At 55.5% G+C, this 26,080-nt stretch overlaps 1 protein-coding gene across 1 annotated transcript in view; it reads left to right on the forward strand.

Annotated features, from left to right (window-relative positions):
- Positions 1-16,100: 16,100 nt before the first annotated feature.
- Positions 16,101-26,080, forward strand: part of DPH1 (diphthamide biosynthesis 1) — a 57,609-nt gene continuing 47,629 nt past the window's right edge. The window contains exons 1-3 of the mRNA XM_056865002.1: positions 16,101-16,155; positions 21,384-21,536; positions 24,740-24,803. Coding sequence (XP_056720980.1) covers positions 16,101-16,155; positions 21,384-21,536; positions 24,740-24,803 — 272 coding nt within the window. The remainder of the gene's footprint in view (positions 16,156-21,383; positions 21,537-24,739; positions 24,804-26,080) is intronic.

Genomic DNA, 26,080 nt, shown 5'->3' on the forward strand with positions numbered 1-26,080 from the left:
TCTACTCAGACCAGCAGCGGCTCTCCAGGGTCTCAGGCGGAGGTCTTTCACAGCACCTACTTACCTAGTCCCTTTAACTGGAGATGCCTGGGATTGAACGTGGGATCTTCTATATGCCAAGCAGATGCTCTACCACTGAGCCACGGCCCCTCCTTTCAAAGCAGGCACTCCGCTGAGCTCTAGCTCTTGACCTGAAGACCAGCGGACTCTGGTGTCAGTGCTGGAGAGAGCTGATAAATCTAATCTGAGCACTGTGCGTTTATGAAAACGTGCATGTTTCGCCCACCCTTCCTTCAAGGAGCTCAACTGACTTGCATTGCACTCTCCTCTCTCCCATGCGATTCTCACAGCAGTCCGGTGAAACTTTATTTTTCACACCAGCTCTAGAAGGGGGATGTTTATAGGGCCCCTAACGTCTCCCAGAATTACACTGTCCATTAAGGCATCTCAGCTGTGCCTACAAAGCAAATCCAACCTGAAGGCCCTAGCTCAGCCACAAAGCTTCCCTTTGGCATTCAGGAGGGCTCAGATTCCAACCCTTGTTGTCTCCAGAGACACAAGGATCAGGTAACAGGGGGTACAAAAGACCTATCCCCGAGACCCTAAAAGGAGGTGGAGCCACGGTGCTATGGTAAAGTGTGGTGTAGTGGTTAAGAGCAGTGGTTTGGAGCAGTGGACTTTCATCTGTAGAACTGGGTTTGATTCCCCACTCCTCCACATGAAGCCAGATGGGTGACCTTGGGCTAGTCACAGCTCTCGCAGCCCCACCTACCTCACAGGGTGTCTGTGGTGGGGAGGGGAAGGGAAGGTGATTGTAGGCCGGTTTGATTCTTCTTTAAGTGGTAGAGAAAGTCGGCATATAAAAGCCAACTCTTCTTCTTCTTCTTCGAGTTAGAGCGTCAAACTAGGATTTGAGAAAGCTGGGTTCGAAACCCAACTCTGCCATGGAAGTTTTCTGGATGACCTTGAGCCAACCACTCAGTCCATCTCTCTCAGCCTAACCCACCTCATAGGGCTGTTGTGATAAAAAAAAAATAAGGAAGGGAGAATCATCGATACCACCCTTCTGGCAAGGAAGTGCTAGATGGTAGAAAAAGCAAGCAGCTCTGAGCATGCATGGAGATCCTTGTTCGTCATCATGTAGTTTCACAACCAACTCCAGACAGTGTGTGTGTGTGTGTGTGTGTGTGTGTGTATGTGTGTGTGTGTGAAATTCCTGGAGATTTGGGGGTGGAGCCTGGGGAGGGCGGGGTTGGGGAACAACCTCAGCAGGGTATAATGCCATTGCCTCCACCCTCCAAAGTTGCCATCTTCTCTGTAGCCTGGAGATCAGTTGTAATTTCAGGAGATCTCCAGGCCCTCCTGGAGGTTGGCAACCCTACTAGGAACTGTCTACAGGAAGCTCAGTCCCAGCGTCATTGATGTGAGGATTCCTTTCCTGCTCTAGGCCTGTCCCACCAATCCCTCCCACTTCCCGGGCGGGGTGTGTGTGTGTCTCTCCATACCAGCCCAGAAGGCAGAGGCTGTAACCTGTCCGCCCCCCACCCGGCAATTTCACAGTGCTTTTCTGGGGAGTGGGGAAGCCGTTAGAAGCCCACACAAGCGCCTGCTCTCCCCCACCCCCGGCACTGTCTTCCTGTTGGCTCTGGTCCTTGGCTTCTTTCCATGCATTAGCCGAGTAACTAAGTGAAAATAACTTAATTCCATTTTGCTGCCCAGCTGGCAAGGGAGGCTGTCAGCGGAGCAGAAGAGGAGCATGGAAAACCCGATGGTGCCTCGGCCTGGAACCGCCGGGTTCCCTGCACCCACCCACCTAGATTCTCCACGGGGACCCTGCCGTCTTCCGTGACCTTGAGCCAACCTCCTCCCCTGTGAGCTTCCGGCCTCGCCTGCTCACTTCTAGCCTTTCCCCTCCGGCATTTCATCTGCAGGCCAGGGAGGGCTGAAGGCGGCCCCCACAGGCATCGGCAGGGGCGTCCCCCCCCATCCCTCCAGGCACAGCTGCTTTAAGTGGCCCCTCTGCCCCCGGGGGGGGGAGTTCATCTGGATTAATTCGTCATGTGTACAGGATTACGCATCTTGCCGATATCTCCTTAACTCAGAACTTTGCACTCAGTTTGTGAACCTCTTAATCTGGATTAACTAGCTGTCTGTTGGCTTGTGTGCATATGAAGATTTTCAAGGATCTGCAATCTAGTTTTAAAAGGGCAGAATTTGAGGGAATGTCCACCTTTCCTAGAGGGAGCTTGTCCAAAGTTCCCTTGCAGGTGTGCGCATGCGAAAGATTCTGCGGCTGCGATCTGGTTTCTCACACAGCGTTGTGCGGCAGTTAGAGTGTTGGACTAGGGTCTGGGAGACCCAGGTTCGAATCCCGATAGGGTTGCCAGCTGCCAGGAGATCTCCTGCTAATTCAACTGATCTCCAGCAGATAGAGATCAGAACACCTGGAGAAAAATGGCCGCTTTGGCAATTGGACTCTATGGCATTGAAGTCCCTCCCCTCCCCAAACCCTGCCCTCTTCAGGCTCCACCCCCAAAATCTCCCACCGGTTGAGAAGAGGGACCTGGCAACCCTAAATTCCGACTCTGTCATGGAAGCTTGCAGGGTGACCTTGGGCCAGTCACACACTCTCTCTCAGCCTAACCGACTTCACAGGTTGTTATGTAGGGTTGCCAGGTCCCTCTTCGCCACCAGTGGGAGGTTTGGGGGCGGAGCCTGAAGAGGGCGGGGTTTGGGGAGGGGCAGGACTTCAATGCCATAGAGTCCAATTGCCAAAGCAGCCGTTTTCTCCAGGGGAACTGATCTCTATCAGCTGGAGATCATTTGTAATAGCAGGATATCTCCAGCTAGTACCTGGAAGTTGGCAACCCTATTGTTATGAGGATAAAATGGAGGAGAGGAAAACAATGTAAGCCACTTTGGATCTCCATTGGGGAGAAAGCCAGGGTATACATGAAGTAAATAGATAAACGCGCTCCCCTATCCCATTTCCAGCAGAACTATGATTTACTAGGCAGACATTTGGCTGGGCACCAAAGCTAGAATCTTAATGCTATTACATTATTCATTGGATGTCTGAAGCTGTATGAGTACATTTTATTTATTCTGTAATCTGTCTTGGGTCTCAGCAAGAAAGGCGGGCGACGAATACAATTACAGCAAACAAAAATAAAAATCATCTCCCCACAGAAAGCCCAAATCTTGTTCACAAAAAGTGGGACAGGCCGGTCACCTGGCACGAGAGCAAACTTCTCTTTGGACGAGGACCGGATGATGCATGCAAAGCTATCGTAGACGGGCTTGCACATACAAAGGAACGATCACAGATCTAACCACAAATGAATGTTCATTATCACCCCGTGTGTTGCAATGTTTTTCCTCGGTAGTACTTCACATGTTTTAGGGTTGCCAGCTGTGTGTTGGGTAGGGTTGCCAGCTGCCAGGTAGTAGCAGGAGATCTCCTGCTAATTCAACTGATCTCCAGCCAATAGAGATCAGATCACCTGGAGAAAAATGGCCACTTTGGCAATTGGACTCTATGGCATTGAAGTCCCTCCCCTCCCCAAACCCCACCCTCCTCAGGCTCTGCCCCAAAAACCTCCCACCAGTGGCGAAGAGGGACCTAGCAACCCTAGTGTTGGGAAATTCCTGGGAATTTGGAAGTGGAACCTGGAGAGGGTGGGGTTTGTGGAAGGGAGAGACCCCCGTGGAGATACGACATTATACAGTCTGTGCTCAAAAGCTGTTGTTTTCTCCAGGGGAACTGATCTTGGTAGTTTGGAGAGACCAGTTATAATTCCGGGAGACCTCCAGGCCCTAACGGGTAGTTGGCAACCCGAATTTGTCTACTAATCAAGTGTGCCTACAGGCATGTGTGAAACCAGCCTTTACAGTTCCTTCACTCTTTGCAAAGTGCCTGACCTCTTCGCACAGGCTTTCCTCTTTTATATTTGAGGCTGCTACCGATACGGGGCCTCAATTTCTGCCCAGTATGATTTCCAGACTGTTGAATTCCAAAACACTCAACGCATCTTTTATTGATTTGCAGCCACCATGGCAGCCCAGAATCATATAGCTGTTCCTTTCATTTTACAGATTCCAGAACACGAAGTGTGTATATGTGTGTGTGTGTGTGTGGGGGAGTTGCCCAAGGCCACAAAACAAACTCTCTGCTGAGGAGAGATTTGAATCCAAGCCTCCCAGATCCCAAGCTCTAGCGCTGGATCTCTTTTGGTGTTCTACAGCTTCCCATCCCATCAGCCCCCTTGGCTTCTGCTTGGAGAATCCATCACTATAGTCATCAGTAACTTTAACAATCTGTTCTCCGTATAAATTTGTTATAACTTGGCCAGCGGGCTGCTGACCCAATAGATGTCTTCCCATCATGGATCCTGAAGGGATCCATCTCTGAGCAGAGAACTTTTCCTAACCTTCATATCATTTCTGTACGAGGGGCACAAGAGACACCCCCCCAATATCTTGTCACTTTCTCTGGAGAGAATGTCCTATGGTATCAACCCTCACGCATACACCCAAAACCATTTTACATGCACCCAGTTTGCAGATGAGGACTGTAACACGTTTGGGGGTGCCTAACGCCTAAAAACAACACCCCTGCCATGTTTCTCTGTGGCCCGAGGCAGAGACTAGGAGGGCCTTGGTTTCACTCAGCAGGACTCACTCAGCAGGACTCTTCTTGTGATCAAGTAAGAATATTTGTGCCTCTTACAACTGTATCTGAAGAAGTGAGCTGTGGCTCACGAAAGCTCATACCCTACCAGAAAATATTTTTGTTAGTCTTTAAGGTGCTACTGGACTCTTGCCCTTTTTGACTACTGCAAACAGACTAACACGGCTACCCATTGTGAATTATCTTACAACTGTGGACCACTAATTTCTCTGGAAAAGGGTCCAGATGTTTTTCATCACACTTTGATGTGCTGTCACATACACAAACCTTTATTGGCACAACTCTAAATGAAATACAGATTGAGCACCTTAATGTGCTGTCCCTGGAACAAGTTACGTCAGGGGTTAAATGTGGCCAAGGAAGGGAAGCTTCCCCCAAGGAGGGTTGGAAGGTTTTTCACCCCCCATTCCTCTGCCTCTTTCCCTGGCAGGAAAGGTGTAGTGGTTAAGAGCGGAGGTTTGGAGCAGTGGATCTGGAGAACCGGGTTTGATTCCCCACTCTTCCCCATGAATGGCGGAAGCTAATCTGGTGAACCGGATTTGATTCCCCACTCCTCCTCTCAAGCAGTGGAGGTTAATCTGGTGAACTGGATTTGTTTCCCCTCTCCTAAAACGTTAAGAACACATGAACACATGAAGCTGCCTTCTCCTGAATCAGACCCTTGGTCCATCAAAGTCAGTACTGTCTACTCAGACTGACAGCGGCTCTCCTGGACCTCAGGCAGAGGTCTTTCACATCCCCTACTTGCCTGGTCCCTTTAACTGGACATGCCAGGGACTGAACCTGGGACCTTCTGCATGCCAAGCAGATGCTATACCACTGAGCCACAGCCCCTCCCCTGCTTGGTGGTCTCCCATCCAAAGCGCTACCCAGGGCCGACCCTGCTTAGCTTCTGAGACCTGATGAGATTGGGCTAGCCCGGGCCATCCAGGTGACGACTGCTTTCCTGTTGCCTTATCCAAAAGAAGCGATGGCATCTAATTTGCTGCTTCATACCATGTTAGGTTCAAGCGGCATACAAATGCTTTTCCACCCACCCAGCCAGAAATGCTCTGTTTCCAAGGCAGGGCGACCTCAGCAAGTCTGTGCGGAGAGGGGCCGTGGCTCAGTGGCAGAGGATCTTCTTGGCATGCAGAAGCTCCCTGGTTCAATCCCCGGCATCTAAAGGGACTAGGCAGGTAGGTGATGTGAAAGACCCCTGCCTGAGACCCCAAAGAGCCGTTGCCAGTCTGAGTAGACAATACTGACTTTGAAGGACCCAGGGTCTGATTCAGTATAAGGCAGCTTCATGTGAACACGTGAAAGCAGGAGGTGGCAACGGACCTCGGAATGGAGCTCCATCCCTGCACCCTTGCCACAGGAGAGGCCGGGCCCCGCATGCCCGCCATCCCGAGGGCCAGAGGAAGATGGAGAGACACGGGAGGGCGGCCCGAGGCTCGCAGCCTGCTGAATTATTCAGGCCTGGCATTAAGTTTGGAGGGAGTGTGTAGGGTTGATTTTTGTGGTTGATGTACAGATAAATTCGAAGGGAAGACAGCTACAAGATTCTCAATAATTAATCAAGGTGCCACTTAACAAAGCTTCTTTGGCACTCACTGTTGCCTTGCTTAACGAGACCCGGCAAACTTTGCAGGCCTCTGGGTTTGCATCTCATTTTGGGGGTTGTTTGTTTTATTGGGAACGGGAACGGCGTGTCTGCGATGAGCCATCTCGAACGGCTGGCTGCAAGCCCTGCAAGAGGTGCCCTGCGGGCAGGCCCATTCCCAGGGGGAGAGGCGGCGGGGCCTAAGCCCATCTGGAGAGAGCTTCCTGATCCACAGACTTCGTTTCCCCATGATTCATCAGTGGGAAGGGAAAGGCACTTTGCTGGTGCTCAGAGGTCCTCCTTCTTTGTCACTGCCTCTCTATAAGAAACAGGCCTGGGGGCTGAACTGCCCCTCAAACTCAGCCTTGACTTGTCACCCTGCCAGGGCATCTCTAGCACCTGAGGACTGGGGGGCTCCCTAGGGGATCCCTCCTGTCTAGGGGGCCTTTGGCAGCATTTGACAGATGTTGCAATGAAGACCGTTTGTATGCCAATAAAGGTCTTGAATTGAATTGAATGAAGACCGTTGATAAAGCGGATCTGCTTCCCCACCCCACCCCACCCCTTGGCCTTTCTGGGTGGGCCGTTCCTTTGTTTGATACCCCCCCTCCAGAGACCTTCTCCATCACCACTTTGAGCAGAGAAAGCCCTGACCTAAAATGTGCCGCACATTGTTAACTCGCCCACAAAGGAAATGTGCCGCACATTAACTCACCCACAGCCCCTATGCCCAACCTATCCTAGTGCCCCCTGGCAAGAAAAACCAGCAAGGAGTCCGACAAGACAGCAAATCCAAAGGGTTTCCTTTCCAGCTCCAGGCGTGATCTCCCTTTGGGGCTTGGGAAGGGAGATGCTCAGAGCCCCCGGGGCTGTCAGGCCAAGTTGGAAAAGCCCTTTGGAACGGGGAAGATCCCCCCTCCCACTTTTTCCTGCGCAGGAGGGGAGGGGGCAAGTTTGCAATTTGTCACAGGCAGGGTGGGACTGGGACCTCCCCCCCAATAAGGCTCTGGCAAGTGTCTGCCTGCAGACCTTTCTTTTTTGTTTTGGGGAGGGGCCGTGGCTCAGTGGTAGAGCCTCTGCTTGGCATGCAGAAGGTCCCAGGTTAAATCCCTGGCACCTCCAGTTCAAGGGACTAGGCAGGTAGGTGATGTGAAAGACCCCTTGCCTGAGACCCTGGAGAGCTGCGGCCGGTTTGAGTAGACCGTAGTAGACCCTTTGATGGACCTTTGAGTAGACCCTTTGATGGACCAAGGGTCTGATTCAGTAGAAGGCAGCTTCATGTGTTCATGTGACCCCAGGACTTATTGCTCCAACACTAGCCGGAAAACCTCTGGCGCCCCTGAGAAAGGGCCCAGCGAACTGACCGAAGAGAGCCGAGGGGCGGCGGAGCGAGGGAGGGAGGGCCCTGCTCGGATCCCGGCTCCTTGCGCTCCAGATCCCCCCCCCCATATACCCACACGCACATCCACACGAGGTTCTTTCCCTACAGCGCCACCCCAAAGCCGAGCGGGGACGCACACGTTCGCTCCAGCCCCGAGCCGCTGCCCAGGCTGCGCTCCGCCTCGACGTCCCTCCGCCCTCCCCGCCGGCCCCAGCCCGCTCGGGGCTCCTTCCCGGGAGAAGCGGCATCCTTCGCTCGGGCCCCTCCGAGGCGTCGCTGCGCCTCCGTGAGCGCCCCGGGAATTACATCACCACCTAGCGGCTGTTTGCTCCTGCTTCTGGGAGGGGGGGTGGTGGTCCGGGGCTGAGCTGGGACTGGGCGGCCGCTCCCTGCCTCGGCGTCCCCCCCCCGCCCTCCTTCGGCACCCCCTCTCCTGCGCCACCGTCCCTCGACGGCCCCTTGGGAACGCCGTGCGTCCTGGCGCACGGGGGTCCGGAGCCTGGGCTCCTGCCACCGCCCCCCGCCCGGGAGGGAGGGAGCCTCCGATCCCCTCCCGCACCCACGCCCCTCGCCCCGGAAAAGTTTGCCCCGCCGCCCACCCCCCGGCCCCGTCCCTGCGCCCCGAGCGGGGGTGGGTGGGTGGGAGTCCGGCGCCCCAGTCCAGCCGGCGCGGCCGAGCCGGGAGCGCAAAGTTTGGCGACTCGGTCCCCGCGCCCGTCCCCGCCGCCCGCCGCGGGCTCACCTTCGCCGAGCATCTTGGAGACGCGCCGCGGGCCACCGGCTCCCCCGGAGCGGCGCTCACAGCAGGCAGCGACGGCAGCGGCGGCCGCTACGCCGAGGGGGGCTCGCCGGAGCGCCGGGCAGCCGCATCGCGCGGCCGGGGAGCGGCTGCGGCTCGCTGGGCTGCCTGCCCTGCACTCGTCCTCCGCCCCTCCGCGCCTGGCGGCTCGCTTTTAGCGGGGGGAGCCGCCCCCTCCGGGCTGGCCGCCGCCGCCGCCGCCTCCTCCCTTCCGCCCTCCGGCTGCGCCTCCAAAGGGCGTCTCGCCGAGCCCCGGAGCGCGCCTCCGCTCCGCTCCCTGCAGCAGCAGCAGCAGCAGCGACGGCTGGGCAGGGCTGGGCTGGGCTGGGCTGGGCTGGGCTGGGCCAGGTCCCCCCTCCCTCCCTCCCTCCCCCCCTCCCGCGCTCCCTCCCCCCCTCCCGTCGGCGCGCCTCTCTCCTCCCTCCCTCCCTCTCCCCCCCCCCGCCCGCTTCCCATAGAAAATTTATGAAAGTGTTTCCAGAGCGACTTGGAGAGGCGAGCCCGGCCACTCCCGACAGCTCCCCACGGGCGGAGCGGGCTGGGGAGGGGCTGGGGCTTGGGGGGGGGGCAGGCGGCTCCGGGAAGGCGCCCCCTCCGGGCTGCACCGGGCGGGGATGGGCCGCCCCCCGGAGCCTTCCGAGGGGACCCCCTGCCCGCGCCGACGACCCAGGGAAGGGCTTGCAGCCCGGGCGGCGGCGCTCGGCCACCGGAGGCAACTTGCTTCTCGGGCAGGACAAAGAGCCGGCCCGGGGGGCGTCCGGGCGTGGCGGGGGGGGGGTCCGCTGCCCGGGAGAGGCCGGCCCGCGCGCCCTGTCTCCCGAGGGCAGGGCGCGGGACCTCCAGGGGAAGCCGGGGGACACCTCTGGCCCCACTTTCCGGCCCCAGTCCGGCCGGGTCGGTCCGGGGGAGGGGCGGGGACGGCACGGGGAGGGCCTTGACAGACAGCCGCGGTCGCCATGGCAACGCGACAACGAGCCCCTCTCCCTCCTGTTGCCATGGAAACCAACCGGTGTGGATGGGCCTCCCGCCCGCTCCATCGGGGACGGGGGGGGACCCACCACGCCCTCCGCCCCCCCTCCCCATTCTTCCGGCCCCTCCGCCCTCGCTAGGCCAGAGGGCGGGCCATGGGGCAGCCCACCCCCCCTCCGACCTACTTTCCCATGATTAAGGGGAGGGGGAGCCAGGGGTGGAGGGAGGGGTCCCGTCCCGCGCCTCTCTGCGGAGGCCAGGTCTAATTCGCTCCAGATCGCAGGAGGGAGTCGGGGAGATGGATCTGTCGCCGGAAAAGTCCGGAGAGGGGATCTCTAGTTTTCCGGGGGGGGGGGAGAGGAGAGGGACTCCTGGGATTTGGAGCAGGCTGGGGGCGCCGCTCCGCTGAGCTGGACCAGGTTCAGCACTTTCCCGTGGGACAGCGCCTTGTCATCTATACAACAACCCGGCCAGGCAGGCAGGCCTTCCAGTTCACCGACGTGACCCACATCACAAGAGAGGGTCTGAGGCCGAGAAAGAGGCCTGCCGAAGCCAAGAGGCCAAGGTCAGGCCTGGGGCAGAGCTCGAAGCCCCGCCGGCTCTCCCCATGGGTTTCCAGGAGGCCTGGGCGCTGTCCTTTGGAGAGCAGCGCGTTCCGGGGCTCAGGGGATGGGCTTTTGAATGTCCGATGGCCGCCTATCCCGGCATCCCCTCTGAGAATCCCAGTGGAAAGGACGGGCTGCGTCTGTGGTCCCCCCCTCCCTAGCCTGTGATACTCCAAGACAGACTGCCTAGGGCCAGGGAGGTTCCATCGCCAGCTCTCCGTGCTCAAGTCCAGAGCTTGGCCCTGTATTCCAGCGGAGCTCTCTGACCAGTTGTCTCCGGACTTTGGGATCTGCCGCAGCCCAATTCAACTGGCCGGGAAGGCACGGTTCCGCGAGACCCAACTTCTAGGCCTGGGTGTTTTGCTCCCTGGAACAATCTCCCTCCGTCCAACCAGCTCTCCCCGAAAACGTCCAGCACACCCGAGAATCGCTGGAAATGGAAGGGGTCACCTTGGGGCGAAGCCCGGCTCCTCTGTGCCTTGAGCTACATGCCATTTACTGACGTCCCACCCACCCCTCCTAGAACTCTGTTGCCTTAGCTTAGTTCCCTTTGGCACAATCGGACATGTAGGGCCTGCCCCCTCGCAGTGTTGATCCTGCACTGGGGAGCAGCGCAGCGCAAGGAACACATGAACACATGAAGCTGCCTTATACTGAATCAGGCCCTCGGTCCATCCAAGTCAGTATTGTCTACTCAGACCGGCAGCTGCTCTCCAGGGTCTCAGGCAGAGGTCTTTCACATCACCTACTTGCCTGGACCCTTTAACTGAAGATGTCGGGGATTGAACCTGGGTCGTTCTGCGTGCCAAGCAGATGCTCTACCACTGAGCCTGAGCCCCTCCCCTAAAGGACCGGCTAGGAACGCAGCCAGCAATGGGTCGCGCCTCCAGGGAACTTCTCCTGCGCAAGACCTTGGGCATGAACTGAAGCTGCACCTACAGGGGGCGGGGTGGGAGTTCTAGTGTCCAGGGTGGCGGCTGAGCATGTGCAGAGTGCCTTGCCCCCCTCCGGTTTGCACCCTTAGCTGGCCACCGGGCAGCGGGTGGCGGCTTTGGGCCGGTGGGCCGCGGCGATCCGGGCTGGCTCCGGCCAGTCTTGGCTGAGCGATCGCCGGCGTCGCTCGAGCTGATCGATAGAGGGGACTTCGAGGCACCGACTGGTTATATCTTGGCTGGCCCGGCTGCGATGGGGAGCTCTTTTCCCTATCCCCCTGCCCCAGTGGGGCAGGGGGAGCCTTTGCGGGCGTCCCCCGGCTGGGGGTCCCTCCCAGCGCTAAGCCCAGGTGTCATAAGAGCATAAGAAAAGCCCTGCTGGATGAGTCCAAGGCCCATCAAATCCAGCAGTCTGTCCACACAGTGGCCAACCAGGTACCTCTAGGAAGCCCACAAGCAAGACGATTGCAGCAGCACCATCCTGCCTGTGTTCCACAGCACCTAATAGATTTGACGTGCTCCTCTGATCCTGGAGAGAATAGGTGTGCATCATGACCAGTATCCATTTTTACTAGTAGCCACGAATAGTCCTCCTCTCCATGAATATGTCCACTCCCCTCTTAAAGCCTTCCAAGTTGTAAGCCATCACCCCATTCTGCGGCAGGGAGTTCCACAATTTAACTATGCATTGTGTTTAAAGTTAAAATTGTTTAACCACAATTTAACTATGCGTTTAACTGGCTCCAGGGCCCCCTCCCGCTTTCCCCAGCTCTTCTGCCAGTGCCTCGGGGCAGGGACCCTTCTCTTCCTGGCCGCTTCCCCACCAGCCGCCTGTCCCGGGCGGCCCTCCCTGGCTCCCTCCCTCCCTCCCTGCCACGGTGGGCTCGGTGCCAAAGGGGCCTTTCTGTCTCGAGCCCCGACTTGCTCCAGAGGCTGCGCGCTCCTTTGGCCCGGGTGAGCTCGACCCAGAGGGCCCGGGAGGGCGCGCCTCTTGGAGAGGGCGGCCAGCGGCGGCGGCGTCTTGACGGGTTTGACACGGGCACCCGGAAAGTGGCATGCCCAAAGTCAGCGAGGTGGCATCTGACGTCTCATGCTATGACCTTAAGCAGATGATGAGAGGGAGGGCATCTTGGCCATCTGCTGGGCACGGAGTAGGCGTCACTGGGTGTGTGTGTGTGTGGGGGGGAGGTAGTTGTGAATTTCCTGCATTGTACAGGGGGTTGGACTAGATGACCCTGGTGGTCCCTTCCAACTCTATGAGTCTATGCTCTGCCCGACTCGCGAATTTGGGGGACTGCCGGGGCGCGTGGACTGGGGATCTTGTGCAACTAGAGTGGATCGGAGCCCCTGGACCTCTCTCTCCAGAGTTGGCTGGGCTGATTCTGGTTGGGGGGGGGGTGCAGGATCAGCGGTAGAGCATCTGCTTGGCCTGCATAAGGCCCTCAGGTTCAGTTGCCGGCCTCTCCAGGTAAAAAGAGCGGTCGGTAGGCCAGGTGAAAGACCTCTGCCCCAGACTAGGAGAGCCGCTGCCAGTCTGAGTTAGACAAGACTGACCTTGAGCGACTGACGGTCTGCTTCAGCAGCCCTGTTCACACGTTACAGCGGAGATAGAAGAGACAGAAGAAGAAGAGTTGGGTTTTTATACGCCAACTTTCTTTACCACTTCAGGAAGAATCAAACCGGCTTACAATCGCCTGCCCTTCTCCTCCCCACAACAGACACCTTGTGAGGTAGGTGGGGGTGAGAGAGCTCTTAAGAGAGCTGTGACTAGCCCAAGGTCACCCAGCTGGCTTCACATGGAGGGGCGGGGAAACCAACCCGGTTCACCAGAGTAGCGTCCGCCGCTCCAAACCGCCGCGCTTAACCACTACACCACGCTGGCTCCAAGACACCATCACGTCACAAAGGACCAGTGTCTGGACAAACGTGGGGTTTAAAATCACACGTTCAGCTGTACACGCGTTGAATGTAACGCGAGAATTAACGCGGGGCCTTTGGCTGCACACGGATGGTCTGGGTGATCATTGTTACTTGAAGACAGCTTCGTGCCCTGGGGCCTTCGGCGCTGGATCTCACGGCTTACTGGGACAGCTGAGCCCAGAAACAGGCTGGCTTGGAAGCGCCCCCCCCCCCGGCACGGCAGGGGGAGGCTTGGAAAGTGGGCCACTCTGCCCCAGTGGGGGATATGCCGTGGGGTGGCAAGACGAAGGCTGCGCGCTTGGCAAAGCTCCCCTGCCCCGGATTGCCAGCGTGGTGTCGTGGTTAAGATGGGGAGGGGCTGTGGCTCAGTGGGACAGCCTCTGCTTGGCACGCAGAAGGTCCCAGGCATCTCCAGTTAGAGGGACTAGGCAGGTAGGTGATGTGGAAGACTTCTGCCTGAGACCCTGGAGAGCCGCTGCCGGTCTGAGTAGACAATACTGAATTTGATGGACCAAGGGTCTGATTCAGTAGAAGGCAGCTTCATGGTGGTTTGGAGCTGCGGATGCTAATCTAGAGAACTCGGTTGGTTTCGCCGCTCCTCTACATGAAGCCTGCTGAGTGACCTTGGGCTAGTCACAGTTCTCTGCTCACTCTCTCAGCCCCACCCACCTGGGTGTCTTGTTGTGGGGAGGGGAAGGCGACTGGAAGCCTGTTTGATTCTTCCTTAAGTGGTAGAGAAAGTCGGCATATAGAAACCAACTCTTCCTCTTGCTAGGAACAGACCGGCTTGGTTGGGGTGGGTGGTGGTGGGGGGGCCGGGGGCTTCTTGGCACTTCCCCAGCCCTTCTCAGAGAGGGAGGGGGTGAGCCAGGCAGAGCCGGCCCGGTTGGCGGGGCGCGAGGTGCCCACGCCTGGCCAGGGCCTGACCAGCAAGAGGGAGGCGGGCATTACTCAAGGGGTGAGTCAGAAGCCGGGCCGAGGGGGCGGAGCAGCTGTCGCTCAAGCTGTGTGCCGGGACGGGTGGAGGGGAGGGGAGGGGGGGCTGGTCGGACCGGCACCTCCGGAAATGTCAGGGGAGGCGAGGCCACCTGCGGCGGGGCGCAGCTCCGGGGCTGCGGCGGTGGGAGGGAAGCTGGCGCCCAGCCAGGACCCACATGGCATGGAAGCCCCCCGTGAAAGGGAGAATGGCCTAGCTGGGGGCTTGGGGGGGGGCTGCCTGGAGAGGCCCGCTGTAGCAATCCAGCTTACGGTTTGGGGGGCGCACGTGTCTGTTTGCTTCATTTGGACTTCCCTGATCTCCCCAGTGGAGACCCAAAGTGACTTGAACACCTGAACACATGAAGCTGCCTTCCCCTGAATCAGACCCTTGGTCCATCAAAGTCAGCATTGTCTACTCAGGCCGGCCGCGGCTCTCCAGGGTCTCGGGCAGGGGTCTTTCACGTCGTCTACTTGCCTAGTCCCTTTAACTGGAGATGCCGGGGATTGAACCTGGGACCTTCTGCATGCCAAGCAGATGCTCTACCACTGAGCCACGGCCCCTCCCCGATTTACAGTACTTCCTCCATTTGATCCTCACAACAACCCTTTGAGGTAGGCTAGGCTGAGTGGGGAATCAACCCCGGTTGTCCAGATCAGAGTCCACCAAACCACCTCTCTTAACCAATACACCACGCTGGTGTCCTGGGGAGGGGCCGTGGCTCAGTGGTAGAGCCTCTTCTTGGCATGCAGAAGGTCCCAGGTTCAATCCCTGGCATCTCCAGTTAAAGGGACCAGGCAAGTAGGTGATGTGAAAGACCCCCTGCCTGAGACCCTGGAGAGCCACTGCCGGTCTGAGCAGACAATACTGACTTCGATGGACCAGGGGTCTGATTCAGTTTAAGGCAGCTTCATGTGTCATGAGAAAGAGACCCCCCCCCTTTTCCCGGAGGCAGAAACTCCAGCCCTCGGAAGGAAGCTCGATGGGGCCAGGGGGGCCAGAAGCGGCCGCTGGCAAAGGGAGGGGGAGAAGCCGGGGCTCCCGGGGGGAGGCCGATCTCCGGTTGCAACCCCTCCTCGTAGGAGACCGGCGCGGTGGCCGCCTGGCTCATGGCTCCAGATCTTCCGATTCCGGGTAAATCTGAGCCAGGCAATCGGGGAAGGCTAAGGCAAAACCCTCGCAGGGTCCCGATGTGAAACTGAAAAGCGGAGAGAGGGCTGGTAGGCGCCGGGGTCGAAGTGCTGGGAGTCCCGCGAGAAGAAACGGTGCCCAGCGGTTGCCAGAGCCGGTAGCCGCCGCCAGCACCTCTCTGCCCGGGCAGGGCCAGGTGCCTGCCGCATGTTCGCCAAGCCAGGCTGCGCTAGGGTTGCCAATCTCCAGGTAATGATACAATACAAAATAGGCACCTCCGTGCCAATACCAATGGTTAGAAAATCTGCAACGGAGTCTCCAGTACAAAAGTAGCAAAAAATTCTTATTGGTGCTTTCACATGTAACATCTTTTTTTTTTGGGAAAAAGTGTGCTTTTGGGATAGTACCTACTATTGGACTTTTTGAAGAAAATACAACATTTACTTGAAGAACATGGCAATTGGTGCACTGAGACTGCACCTTACTTAGATTGTACATACTGTATATAACTTTGATTGTTCTTATATGTATCTTTCACTCTTGTATTGTTGATGTCATATGTGTAAGCACCAATAAGAATTTTTTGCTACTTTTGTACTGGAGACTCCGTTGCAGATTTTCTAATCTCCAGGTAATAGCTGGAGATCCCCTGCTATTACCACTGATCTCCAGTTGATGGAGATCAGTTCACCTGGAGAAAATGGCCTCTTTGGCCATTGGACTCTATGGCATTGAAGTCCCTCCCCAGACCCCGCCCTCCTCAGGCTCCGCCCCGAAAACCTCCCGCCGGTGGCGAAGAGGGACCTGGCAACCCTAAGCTGCGCTGGATTTTGAATCCCCCCCAAAGAGGTTAGGGGGCTCAGACTCATCCACCGCCCTGCGCCTTGGGAGGGAAAAGCCGAATGCATCTGCTCAGGGTCACTGACGCTTATTAACCCGGGTTTTAGCCCTGAACGTTTGAAACGGATGCCCGAGGAACTCGCGTCCTGCAGGCCAGCGAGAGGTTGAACGCGCTCTCTCGATGCGCTCGGCCGGCTCTCGCTTCTGCCTGGCTCCTGCGCTCGGCGCTCGATTGGCGCTGCCTTTCCCGGCTCCACGTGGGTTCGGCAGCCATGGAGGATGCAGCTGTCGCGGAAGCGAGATGCCGCTCTTCTGTTCCGGCCCCGGGTAAGTGGGGGGCCGATCTGGGTTAGCTACGTGGGTCGCGGAGAGGAAGGAGCTGCCTGCAGAGGGCTTCTTCAAGGGCCTGGGGGTTAAACTGGGTTGCAGCAGCTCTGTGAAGCAGCCGCTTCCTGATCGTTGCTCCCAAGCAGAGGCCTGAGGACGGGAGATTATTGAGGTATCCAAGACAGCTCACATATGCGGTGGCGTGGCAGAAGGGAGCGCGCCCGTGCAGACTGCATTTGGAGAGTCGCTTTTTGGGATGGGCCACAGAATCATAGAGTTGGAAGGGACCACCAGGGTCATCTAGTCCAACCCTCTGCCCAATGCAGGAAATTCACAACTACCTCCCCGCCCCCACACACCCCCAGTGCCCCCTACTCCATGCCCAGAAGATGGGCCAAGATGCCCTCCCTCTCATCATCTGCTTAAGGTCACAGAATCAGCATTGCTGACAGATGGCCATCTAACCTCTTCTTTAAAACTTCCAGGGAAGGAGAGCTCACCACCTCCCGAGGAAGCCTGTTCCACTGAGGAACCGCTCTGTTAGAAAATTCTTCCTAATGTCTAGACGGAAACTCTTTTGATTTAATTGCAACCCCTCTATTAAAAACTCCCTGCACAACAGGGAAAGGGGAGGGGTCTTTCTTCCTGCTGGGTTAGCTTACTGTTTGCAGGAGTGGTTTGATGTGAAGGATCATTCCAAGCTGCACTCTTCAGGTCAACCCTCTTCAGGCCCGAGGTGGTGCAGTTCATTCTCCCATCTCGTTCTTTTGCGTGCAGCGTGTGTGAACCAGATCTGGTTCTGTTACAGAGGAAGCTCTTGAAGCATGGTCTCTGTATCAAAATCCAGCCTTGGAAATAAGGTCACAGAAGTTACTTGTCTAATAAACATCATTTTCCTGAAACATGTCTTAACAGAACGGGGTGTCAAACATATGAAGGGCTGGATCTGGGCCCTTGAGAGTTCTTACCCGTCCTGCAAGCCAGCTGAGGCAGCCACCCACCCCCCTCTCAATCTGGGCTGGTGAGGCATGGCCCAGCCCAACCAAGTGACATTTATGTCATATCCGGCCGTCATAACAATTGAGTTCAACACCCCAGGACTAGAAAGAGTCATAGGGGCTCAAGCCTAACCCATTACCTTGTGGATTCAGAATCATGAGAGAAAGGTGGTGTTGGAGCGCTTCCCTCCTTGGCCTCCCGGAATGATTCTCACTGTTCCCAGACAGCCAAATCAGTGGCTATGTACAAGTGCTCTAGCCACTTGGCCATGCTGCCTTGACCATATATGTATGAATTGGTGCAGTTTTCTTTTCTTTTTGGGGTGTATAATGTGATTTAGAGGTCATAACTTCCTAGAACTTATGGCCCAGGCTAGTCCAATCTCATCAAATCTTGGAAGTTTATCAGGGTCGGCCCTGTTGGGAGACCACCAGGGTCACTACGCAGAGACAGGCAGTGGCAATCCGCCTCTGAATGTCTCTTGCCTTGAAAACCCTACAGAGTCATCATAAGTTGGCTGCGACTTGGTGGCACTTTCTGCCACCACAGCTGGCTATGGCTTGTAATGTTTTCCAGCTGATGCGTCAGCTGAGAGAGAGTCTGAGAACGCCTGGATTCAGATCCTCACTCTGCTCTGAAACTTGGTGGATGGCTTAGGTAACAGTGAGTGCAATCCTAAGACTCTTTTCCTGGGAGTAAGCCTTCTGAATAGACCTGCTCGGTCGTGTTCCCTGTGTCTCAGCCTAATCTGTCTTTCAGGCTTCTTGAAATGAAATAAAAGAAACATGTGTGTCCTCCTGGGAGAAGGGGCAAGATAAAAACGCAACAGCAATAAGTATATTTCCCTTTAAAGCCTTGTGTCCTTCTCTGGGGATCTTGGAATAGTCTGGACCTTTCATGAGGGGTGTCTTGAGTTATGCTTGGGACTTCCTCTGGCCCGAAAAGTCTTTGTTGTTTCTCTTGAACCAGCACTGGGCTTTCCTTCTCTTTGTTGTGTCCTACGTTCAAAACACCTTTAATTAGACTCATGGGTGATAGGTCTATAAGCGGCTACTAGTCATGGTGACTAAAGGGAACCTCCATGTTCAGAGGCAGTAAACTCCTGATTACCTGCGGCAGGAGGCAACATCAAGGGAAGGCCTTGGCCTCTATGCCCTTTTGTTGACACTCCTGAGTAACTGGTTGGGCATTGTGTGAGACGAGATGCTGGACTAGATGGACCACTGGTCTAATCAGGCAGGAAGAACTGGGTTTGATTCCCCTCTCCTCCACATGAGCAGAGGGGGCTAATCTGGTGAACTGGATTTGTTTCCCCACTCTGACACATGAAGCCTACTGGGTGACCTTGGGCTAGTCACAGCTCTCTTAGAGCTCTCTCAGCTCTACCTACCTCACAGGGAGACTGTTGTGGGGAAGGGAAGGTGATTGTAAGCTGGTTAGATTCTTCCTTAAGCAGTAGAGAAAGTTGGCGTATAAAAACCAACTCCTCTTCTTATGTTCTCTGGGGCAGAAAGGGGCGAGTGAACTACTGGGCGATTTGCCTAAGGCCACTGAGAGCCTCGGTGGCCAGAGTCGGCACTTGATCCCTGCTATAGCAAAGCACCGTCCAGCCACTGTAGCTTTGCGGAGAGCGGCTTTTTTTTGCCTCTCCTGCATGTGACGCCTGTTCTGGTTGCGTAGGTCCCGACAGCTTGCTGGGCGGGTCCCGGAGCTCGCCCGCTCTCCGCGAGTGGGCAAGGGCGGTGCGTGAGTCAGTCTCGCTTGCTTCTTGGCCTCTTCCTACGGCAGCAGCACCTGTTCACCATTGGGGCATAGTCATAGCAAAGCATAAATAGGGCCCCTCCACCCCAAATTCTCAGCTTCCCCCCCCAAATATAATTCTTTGCCAAGTTGTGTCCTCTGGCAACGCTACCGCTTCGCTGATTCACAGAACCGTGTTTGTGCTAAAAAAGAAAGGGGGGGGGGGGAGACCAGAATAGCAGGTTGCCCTTTTGGTTGACTAAAGCATTGGTGCCCTCCCGACCTTTTTTGATCCCCCCCTGCTGTGGGAGGATACCGAACACCCAGTCCCAAAGGTGACTCAGCCCTCCTCAGATTGTTCCCTTCGGTAGGCATGAGATCCCATGTGCCTGAAATTCTGGCATGGGGGTGGAGGGCTCTCCTGCTGGTAGGGGAGATGTTGACCTGCTGCTGCCAAGCCTCAATTGAGGTGGGGGCTCTTTGGGAGTCCCCATGAACACCCTTGAGTTGGCAGAAAAGTGAGGTTTGGGGCTGTTCTGCGGCCTCTTACTCCGAGTTCTCTCGTTCATCCGTGGTCTTCATGACTCCCTCTTGCCGATGATCTTTCCTTCCCAGAGCTGAAAAGAGATGTTTATATGGAGGGCCGGATGAAATTCCCCCCCCTGCCTCTTCTTGCACCCACCCAAAAGAAAACCTGCTGAGGATCTCTATCGGTACGGTTGCCAGCTCCGGGTTGGGAAACACCTGGAGATTTGGGGGGCGGAGCCTAAGGAGGGCAGGGTTTGGGGAGGGAAGGGACTTCAATGCCTTAGAGTCCAGTGGCCAAAGCGGCCCTTTTCTCCAGGTGAACTGACCTCTGTCGGCTGGAGATCAGCTGTAATAGCAGGAGATCTCCAGCTGCTACCTGAAGGTTGGCAACCCTATCTATCAGGGCCTCTGACTACTTGGCTGTGGTGAACCAGGGAAGGTCTTCCGGTCTCCTGTCCCTGTGTCGCCTTGGCCCTCTTAGACTTGCCTCTGAGGCCTGCCTGTCTGCAGAATGGGCTTGATGGTGGTTCTCCATTGGTCAGAGCAAAGGAAGAGAAAGACTCGATAACTGTCAAAGAAAAGGAAAAGGGCTTGGGAAAGTTCGTGGTTTGGGTAGCGATTCCAGGCTGAGGTGGCTGTCCTGTGTTTCTTTGCAGCTTGTCCTCACAGCCGATACCTCCAGGGTCCTTAAGATTCCTTGCCTGGGAGTTTGAGGCTTGAGAGTGTGCGTGTTGTGTTAAGTGCCATCAAGTCGCTTCGGACTCATGGCGACCCTATTAACCAGTGTCCTCCAAAACCTCCTATCTTTAGCAGCCTTGCTTAGGTTTTGCAAACTGAGGGCCGTCGCTTCCTATATGGAGTCAATCCACCTCTTGTTGGGTCTTCCTGTTTTCCTGCTGCCTTCAACTTTTCCTGGCATGATTGTCTTTTCCCGTGAGTCGTCTTCTCATATTATGACCGAAGTACGACAGCCTCAGTTTAGTCATTTTAGCTTCTAGGGACAGTTCAGGCTTGATCTGATGTATAACCCACTGATTTGTTTTTTTGGCAGTCCACGGTATCCGTAACACTCTCCTCCAACACCACATTTCATAGGAATCTACTTTCTTCCTGTCAGCTTTCTTCATTTTCCAGCTTTCACATCCATACATAGTAATAAGGAATACTATGGCATGAATTAACTTGATCTTGGTTGCCAGTGGCACATCCTTACACTTAAGAATCTTTTCTCGCTCCTTCATGGCTGCCCTTCTCAGTCTCAATCTCCTTCTGATTTCTTGGCTGCGGTCTTCCTTTTGGTTGATGATGGAGCCAAGGAATAGAAAGTCTGGGACAACTTCTGTTTCATTGTCCACCTTAAAGTTGAGTAATTCTCCTGTAGTCATTACTTTTGTCTTGATGATGTTCAAGCCATCCTGGTGGACTTCTCTGCATCTGTAAGGAGCCCCTCTTTCCCTGGCTGGGGCTTTGTCTTCCCTTCTTGGGGCTTCAACAGGAAGGCACTGTTGATGGCGTTCGGCACACGTACCCATTGCCACTGAGTAACCCCAGCCAGCCATTGGGTGTGAAGGTGGGGAGGAAGAGTAGGAAAGGGTGTGGTCCACTTGGGCTTGATCCACAGCGCTGCCCCTCCTCTTAGAGAGCCAGCGTGGTGTAGTGGTGAAGAGCGGTGGTTTGGAGCGGTGGACTCTAATCTGGAGAACCGGGTTTGATTCCCTCACTTCTCCACAGGAGTGGCGGAGGCTAATCTGGTGAACTGGATTTGTTTCCCCACTCCTACACATGAAGCCAGCTGGGTGACCTTGGGCTAGTCACACTCTCTCAGCCCCACCTACCTCACAGGGTGTCTGTTGTGGGGAGGGGACGGGAAGGTGATTGTAGGCCGGTTTGATTCTTCCTTAAGTGGTAGAGAAAGTTGGCATATAACAACAAACTCCTTCTCCTCCTCCCTTCTCTTGCAGCCCCCAAGGCCCGGCGCCAGGTGGCTCACCAGATCCCCAAAGAGATCTTATCCGACCCAGACCTCCAGGCAGCCGTGGGAGCCCTCCCTTCTAACTACAACTTTGAGATCTACAAGACCATATGGCGGATCCGGCAGGCCCAGGCAAAGCGAGGTGAGCACCTTGGCTCCAGGGCAGTTGAGTCTTTTGGCGCGGGTGGAGGTTCCTTCTTCCGGAACTCTTTGGCTGGTGTGAAGCCACTTGGGGGGGGGGTCTTTGCCCTGAGTTGCATCCCCCTCTGTGGGCAGCTGCTGTGTGTGTGTGTGTGTGTGGAGGGCACATGTCTGCTTGCTGTTTGAGCCACCCTGGCTAGTCACTTTGACACTGTAGGTTTGTGGGGGGCAATCCCAGCTCCAGAGGGAGGGGGGGTTTATAGCTGTAATAGCTGTGATTGAGTGCATGTAGTGGAGGGGGGGTTATAGCTGTGTGGTGCTGGAGGGTGACTCACGTAGCCGAGGTGGACTGGTGCCATCTGTGCCAATCCGGGCCGACGGCAAAGCTGTTGCCTCTGCCAGCTGAAGGTGTGGCCAATCATTGGTCTATCAGGGTGGCAAGAGAGGCAGAGACCTGTGGACTTATCAGCCAGAGCGCCTCTGCTTGCTTGGCGTGGGTGAACCTGGCAGGGCCTAGAGGTGCCCCTGTAGATCAGCTCACCATCCCTCTGTTCCCAGAGTTCGTTGGAGAGCCAGTGTTGTGTAGAGATTAAGAGCGGTGTACTCTAATCTGGAGAACTGGGTTTGATTCCCCACTCCTCCACATGAGCGGCAGACTCTAATCTGGAGAATTGGGTTGGTTTCCCCACTCCTCCACATGAGCAGTGGACACTAATCTGGAGAACTGGGCTTGATTCCCCACTCCTCCACATGAGCGACAGACTCTAATCTGGAGAACTGGGACTGATTCCCTACTCCTCCACATGAGCGGTGAACTCTAATCTGGAGAACCGGGTTTGATGTCCACATGAGCGACAGATTCTAATCTGGAGAACCGGGTTAGATTCCCCACTCCTCCACATGAGCAGCAGACTCTAATCTGGAGAACCGGGTTTGATTCCCCACTCCTCCACATGAGTGACAGACTTTAATCTGGAGAACTGGGTGATTCCTCACTCCTCCACATGAGCGACAGACTCTAATATGGAGAACTGGGTTTGATTCCCCACTCCTCCACATGAGCAACAGATTCTAATCTAGAGAACTGGGTTTGATTCTCCGCTCCTCCACATGAGCGGTGGACTCTAATCTGGAGAACCGGGTTTGATTCCCCACTCCTCCACATGAGCGGTGGACTCTAATCTGGAGAACCGGGTTTGATTCCCCACTCCTCTACATGAGCAGCAGATTCTAAACTGGAGAACCGGGTTTGATTCCCCACTCCTCCACATGAGCAACAGACTTTAATCTGGAGAACTGGGTGATTCCTCACTCCTCCACATGAGCGACAGACTCTAATATGGAGAACCGGGTTTGATTCCCCACTCCTCCACATGAGCGGTGGACTCTAATCTGGAGAGCCAGGTTGGTTTCCCCACTCCTCCGCATGAAGCTTGCTGGGTGACCTTGGGCTAGTCACAGTTCTCACTGAACTGTTTTAGCCCCACCTACCTCACAGGGTGTCTGATGTGGGGAAGGGAAGGCGATTGTAAGCCGGTTTGATTCTCCTTAAAAGGTAGGGAAAGTTGGCATCTGAAAACCAACTCTTCATCGTTTTTGGGGAAGATCAGAAAGACTGGGCTCTGTGGCTTTGGAGGAGGGGCTGGCGCTGGCTAAGAGCACCCTCCCTGACTGGGTCTGAACGTTGCTAAAGATGGAGGCAGTCTAGAACAATGAAGAGGACAATAAAATAAAGGAGGAAAGGCCAAGCTCGGTCAGATCAAACGCTCTGTTCAGCCTGATTGATGGTTCAGCTACTGACAGCTTATTGCAGAAGTTAGGAGGTTTGAGAGAGAAACGCAATGTTGCCGAACATCACGTTCAAACTGGTTTTTGGATGACGACTTGGCTGCTGAATCTGGTCTCTGTGTGTGGGGTTTTAATTTTTGTCAGCAGCTTGGAATGTTTTGGACAGATGGCCCAGTTCCGAAGCTCCTCTCTTGGAGAATGAGCGCAGGAGCCAAAGGGTTAACCCTGCACAGTCCTTGCTCCAGTGGAGTTTTTGCCCTGGGAATAAGCACCCCTCCCCCTCGGCCAGCATTACAAAATCCCCCCTTGCTGTCCTGACTCAGGCCAGGGTGGATTAAAGCTGAACAAGAGATTTGCGCATTTCGATGCCTTACCGTCAGCTCTCCTGGAAGGCAGGTATCTCTGTACTCCCTTTCATCAACGACTATGCCCATGCAAAACAGAGAAAGTGGAAACAATAGAACGTGTCCTGCTGCAATGACCCTTCGCAGTACGTTCTCCCCATATTGTCATCCTTTCCTGGGGGATCGGAAGAAGCTAACGTTTCCCTTCTCTTAGCAGACTCCTCTCAGGAGATAACCATTCAAGTAGCCAAATTTTGCCTCCGGTCTAGTGAGATTCATAAACGGCTAACTGAAAATATTTCCCAGTAGAAGATCTTTCCTCCTCTTCTTCAAATCATCCTCCCAGAATCATCAACTTTTATTACTTTATTTTATTATTTTAACCTAACTTTGGTTTGTATTCAGAGCTGATATTGTATGGAAATAAAACTTTGATTGATTGATTGATTGAACAAGAGATTTGGCATTCAGGCAGGCCTTGAAATCAGGTTTCCCAGTTACATTAGGCTTTGAATGGAAAGACATGTGCTCTCTGCCTATGCATTCTTTAAGAAGAAGAAGAAGAAGAAGAAGAGTTGGTTTTTATATGCCGACTTTCTATGCCACTTAAGGGAGACTCAAACCGGCCTCAAAATCACCTTCCCTTCCCCACAACAGACACCCTGTGAGGTAGGTGGGGCTGAGAGAGCTCTAACAGAGCTGTGACTAGCCCAAGGTCACCCAGCTGGCTTCACGTGGAGAAGTGGGGGGAAACAAATCCAGTTCAACAGATTAGCCTCCGCCGCTCATGTGGAGGAGTGGGGAATCACCCCCTGTCCTCTAGATCAGAGTCCACCACTCCAAACCACCGCTCTTAACCACTACGCCATGCTGGCTCTCCAAATGCCAGGGTGTCATGTATCAAGGAGGGTCAACCAGCTAAAGGATGCCGCAGGATCCCAGCTTGCAAGGCCTGGTTCCAGGGGAGAACGTGTTGGCCGAGGGCTTTGGGCTTTGGGCCTGAACCCGGCCCAAGCCCTGTGTGTGCGCTAGGCTGTGCCCTCCTGATGTCGGCTCTCTCTGTCTCTCTCAGTGGCGCTGCAGATGCCCGAAGGCCTACTCATGTTCGCTTGCACCCTCGCTGACATCATTGAGAGGTAAGGGGGGGGGGAAGGGGAGATGGTTTTCCCCAGGTGCTGCCTGCTGGCGTGGGTCAGGATGGAGCGGAGCACTGGATGTGTGGGAGAGAGGGGGAGGCTGTCTTCTCCTTCAAGGAAGGGAGGGGTGACTGTGAGGGGCATCTCAAAGTAGCAGGCCTAGGGGTGCGATGTCTTGGCTCTCTCCCCTCTGCCGACTGAAGCCTGTGGGATGACTGAACCCAAGAGCCATTTCTGCATTAGGAGCCAAAGATTTGAACGCAGGACTTCTGGGCCAGGGGGCTGCTGGAGGGTGGGAGTGGTACGGGGGGGCGGGCTCCAGAGCAGCTCTCTGGGTTGGGCCTGACCTCCACCTGGTGTTCTGTTTGGGCTGGCAAAGTCTGGTCCCGAGCTGGGCAGGCAGACGTTCTCTCCAGGATTCTCTCTAGGATCAGAGGAGCATGCCTATTCTATTGGGTGTTGTGGAACACAGGCAGGATAATGCTGCTGTAGTCCTCTTGTTTGTGGGCTTCCTAGAGGCACCTGGTTGGCTACTGTGTGAACAGACTGCTGGACTTGATGGACCTCGGTCTGATCCAGCGTGGCCTTTCATATGTTCTTAAGTTGTTCACCACACTCGGCTTCAGGCCTGTGAGAGAGGTGGGGACGTGGTGCCAGGCCCGGACTGGGAAAAAGGGCCCACGGGTGCTGCCCCCTTTGTGCCCAGAGGAGCAGATGGCTTGGCAAAGCCCCGCTGCAACATTTCTGGCTGTCCCTGTTCCTTTAAGAGCAGCAGCCTCTTTCCCAGCATGGGGTCTCTTTTAAGTCTCCGACTTCAAAGGCAGCTGATTATGGCGATCCTTTTATCTGAATGAAACCTGAAGCATGACTTCCTTCTGCAGAAGCGGCTGGTTCTGATCCTCCCTGCCCAGGCCTCTGTTGTTGCCAAGGCAAAGGAAGGAGGGGGCTGGCGTGGCCAGTTCATGCCACATTACAGTCATGCCCTTGACTTCTTCAGTGGAGCCCCCGGGGGACTTGTGAATTGCAGATGAGTGTGTGATTTACAGTATAAGCCTTATATTGCTGGTATTCTCAAAAGGAGAGGTATTATCAGCAGCTTATAGCCCCGAAATCCCTTTCTAAATATGTGCGGCTAATGGGAACTTCCATGTTCAGAGGTAGTCTACCTCTGAGTATCGGATGCTGGGGATCCAATCAGAGGAAGTCCATTCGGCCAATCCCATTTGGCCAGCATGGTATAGTGGTTAAGAACAGTGTTTTGGAGCGGTGGAGTCTGA

The sequence above is a fragment of the Euleptes europaea genome, chromosome 19 (genome assembly GCF_029931775.1).
Source record: "Euleptes europaea isolate rEulEur1 chromosome 19, rEulEur1.hap1, whole genome shotgun sequence".
Lineage (NCBI taxonomy): Eukaryota > Metazoa > Chordata > Lepidosauria > Squamata > Sphaerodactylidae > Euleptes > Euleptes europaea.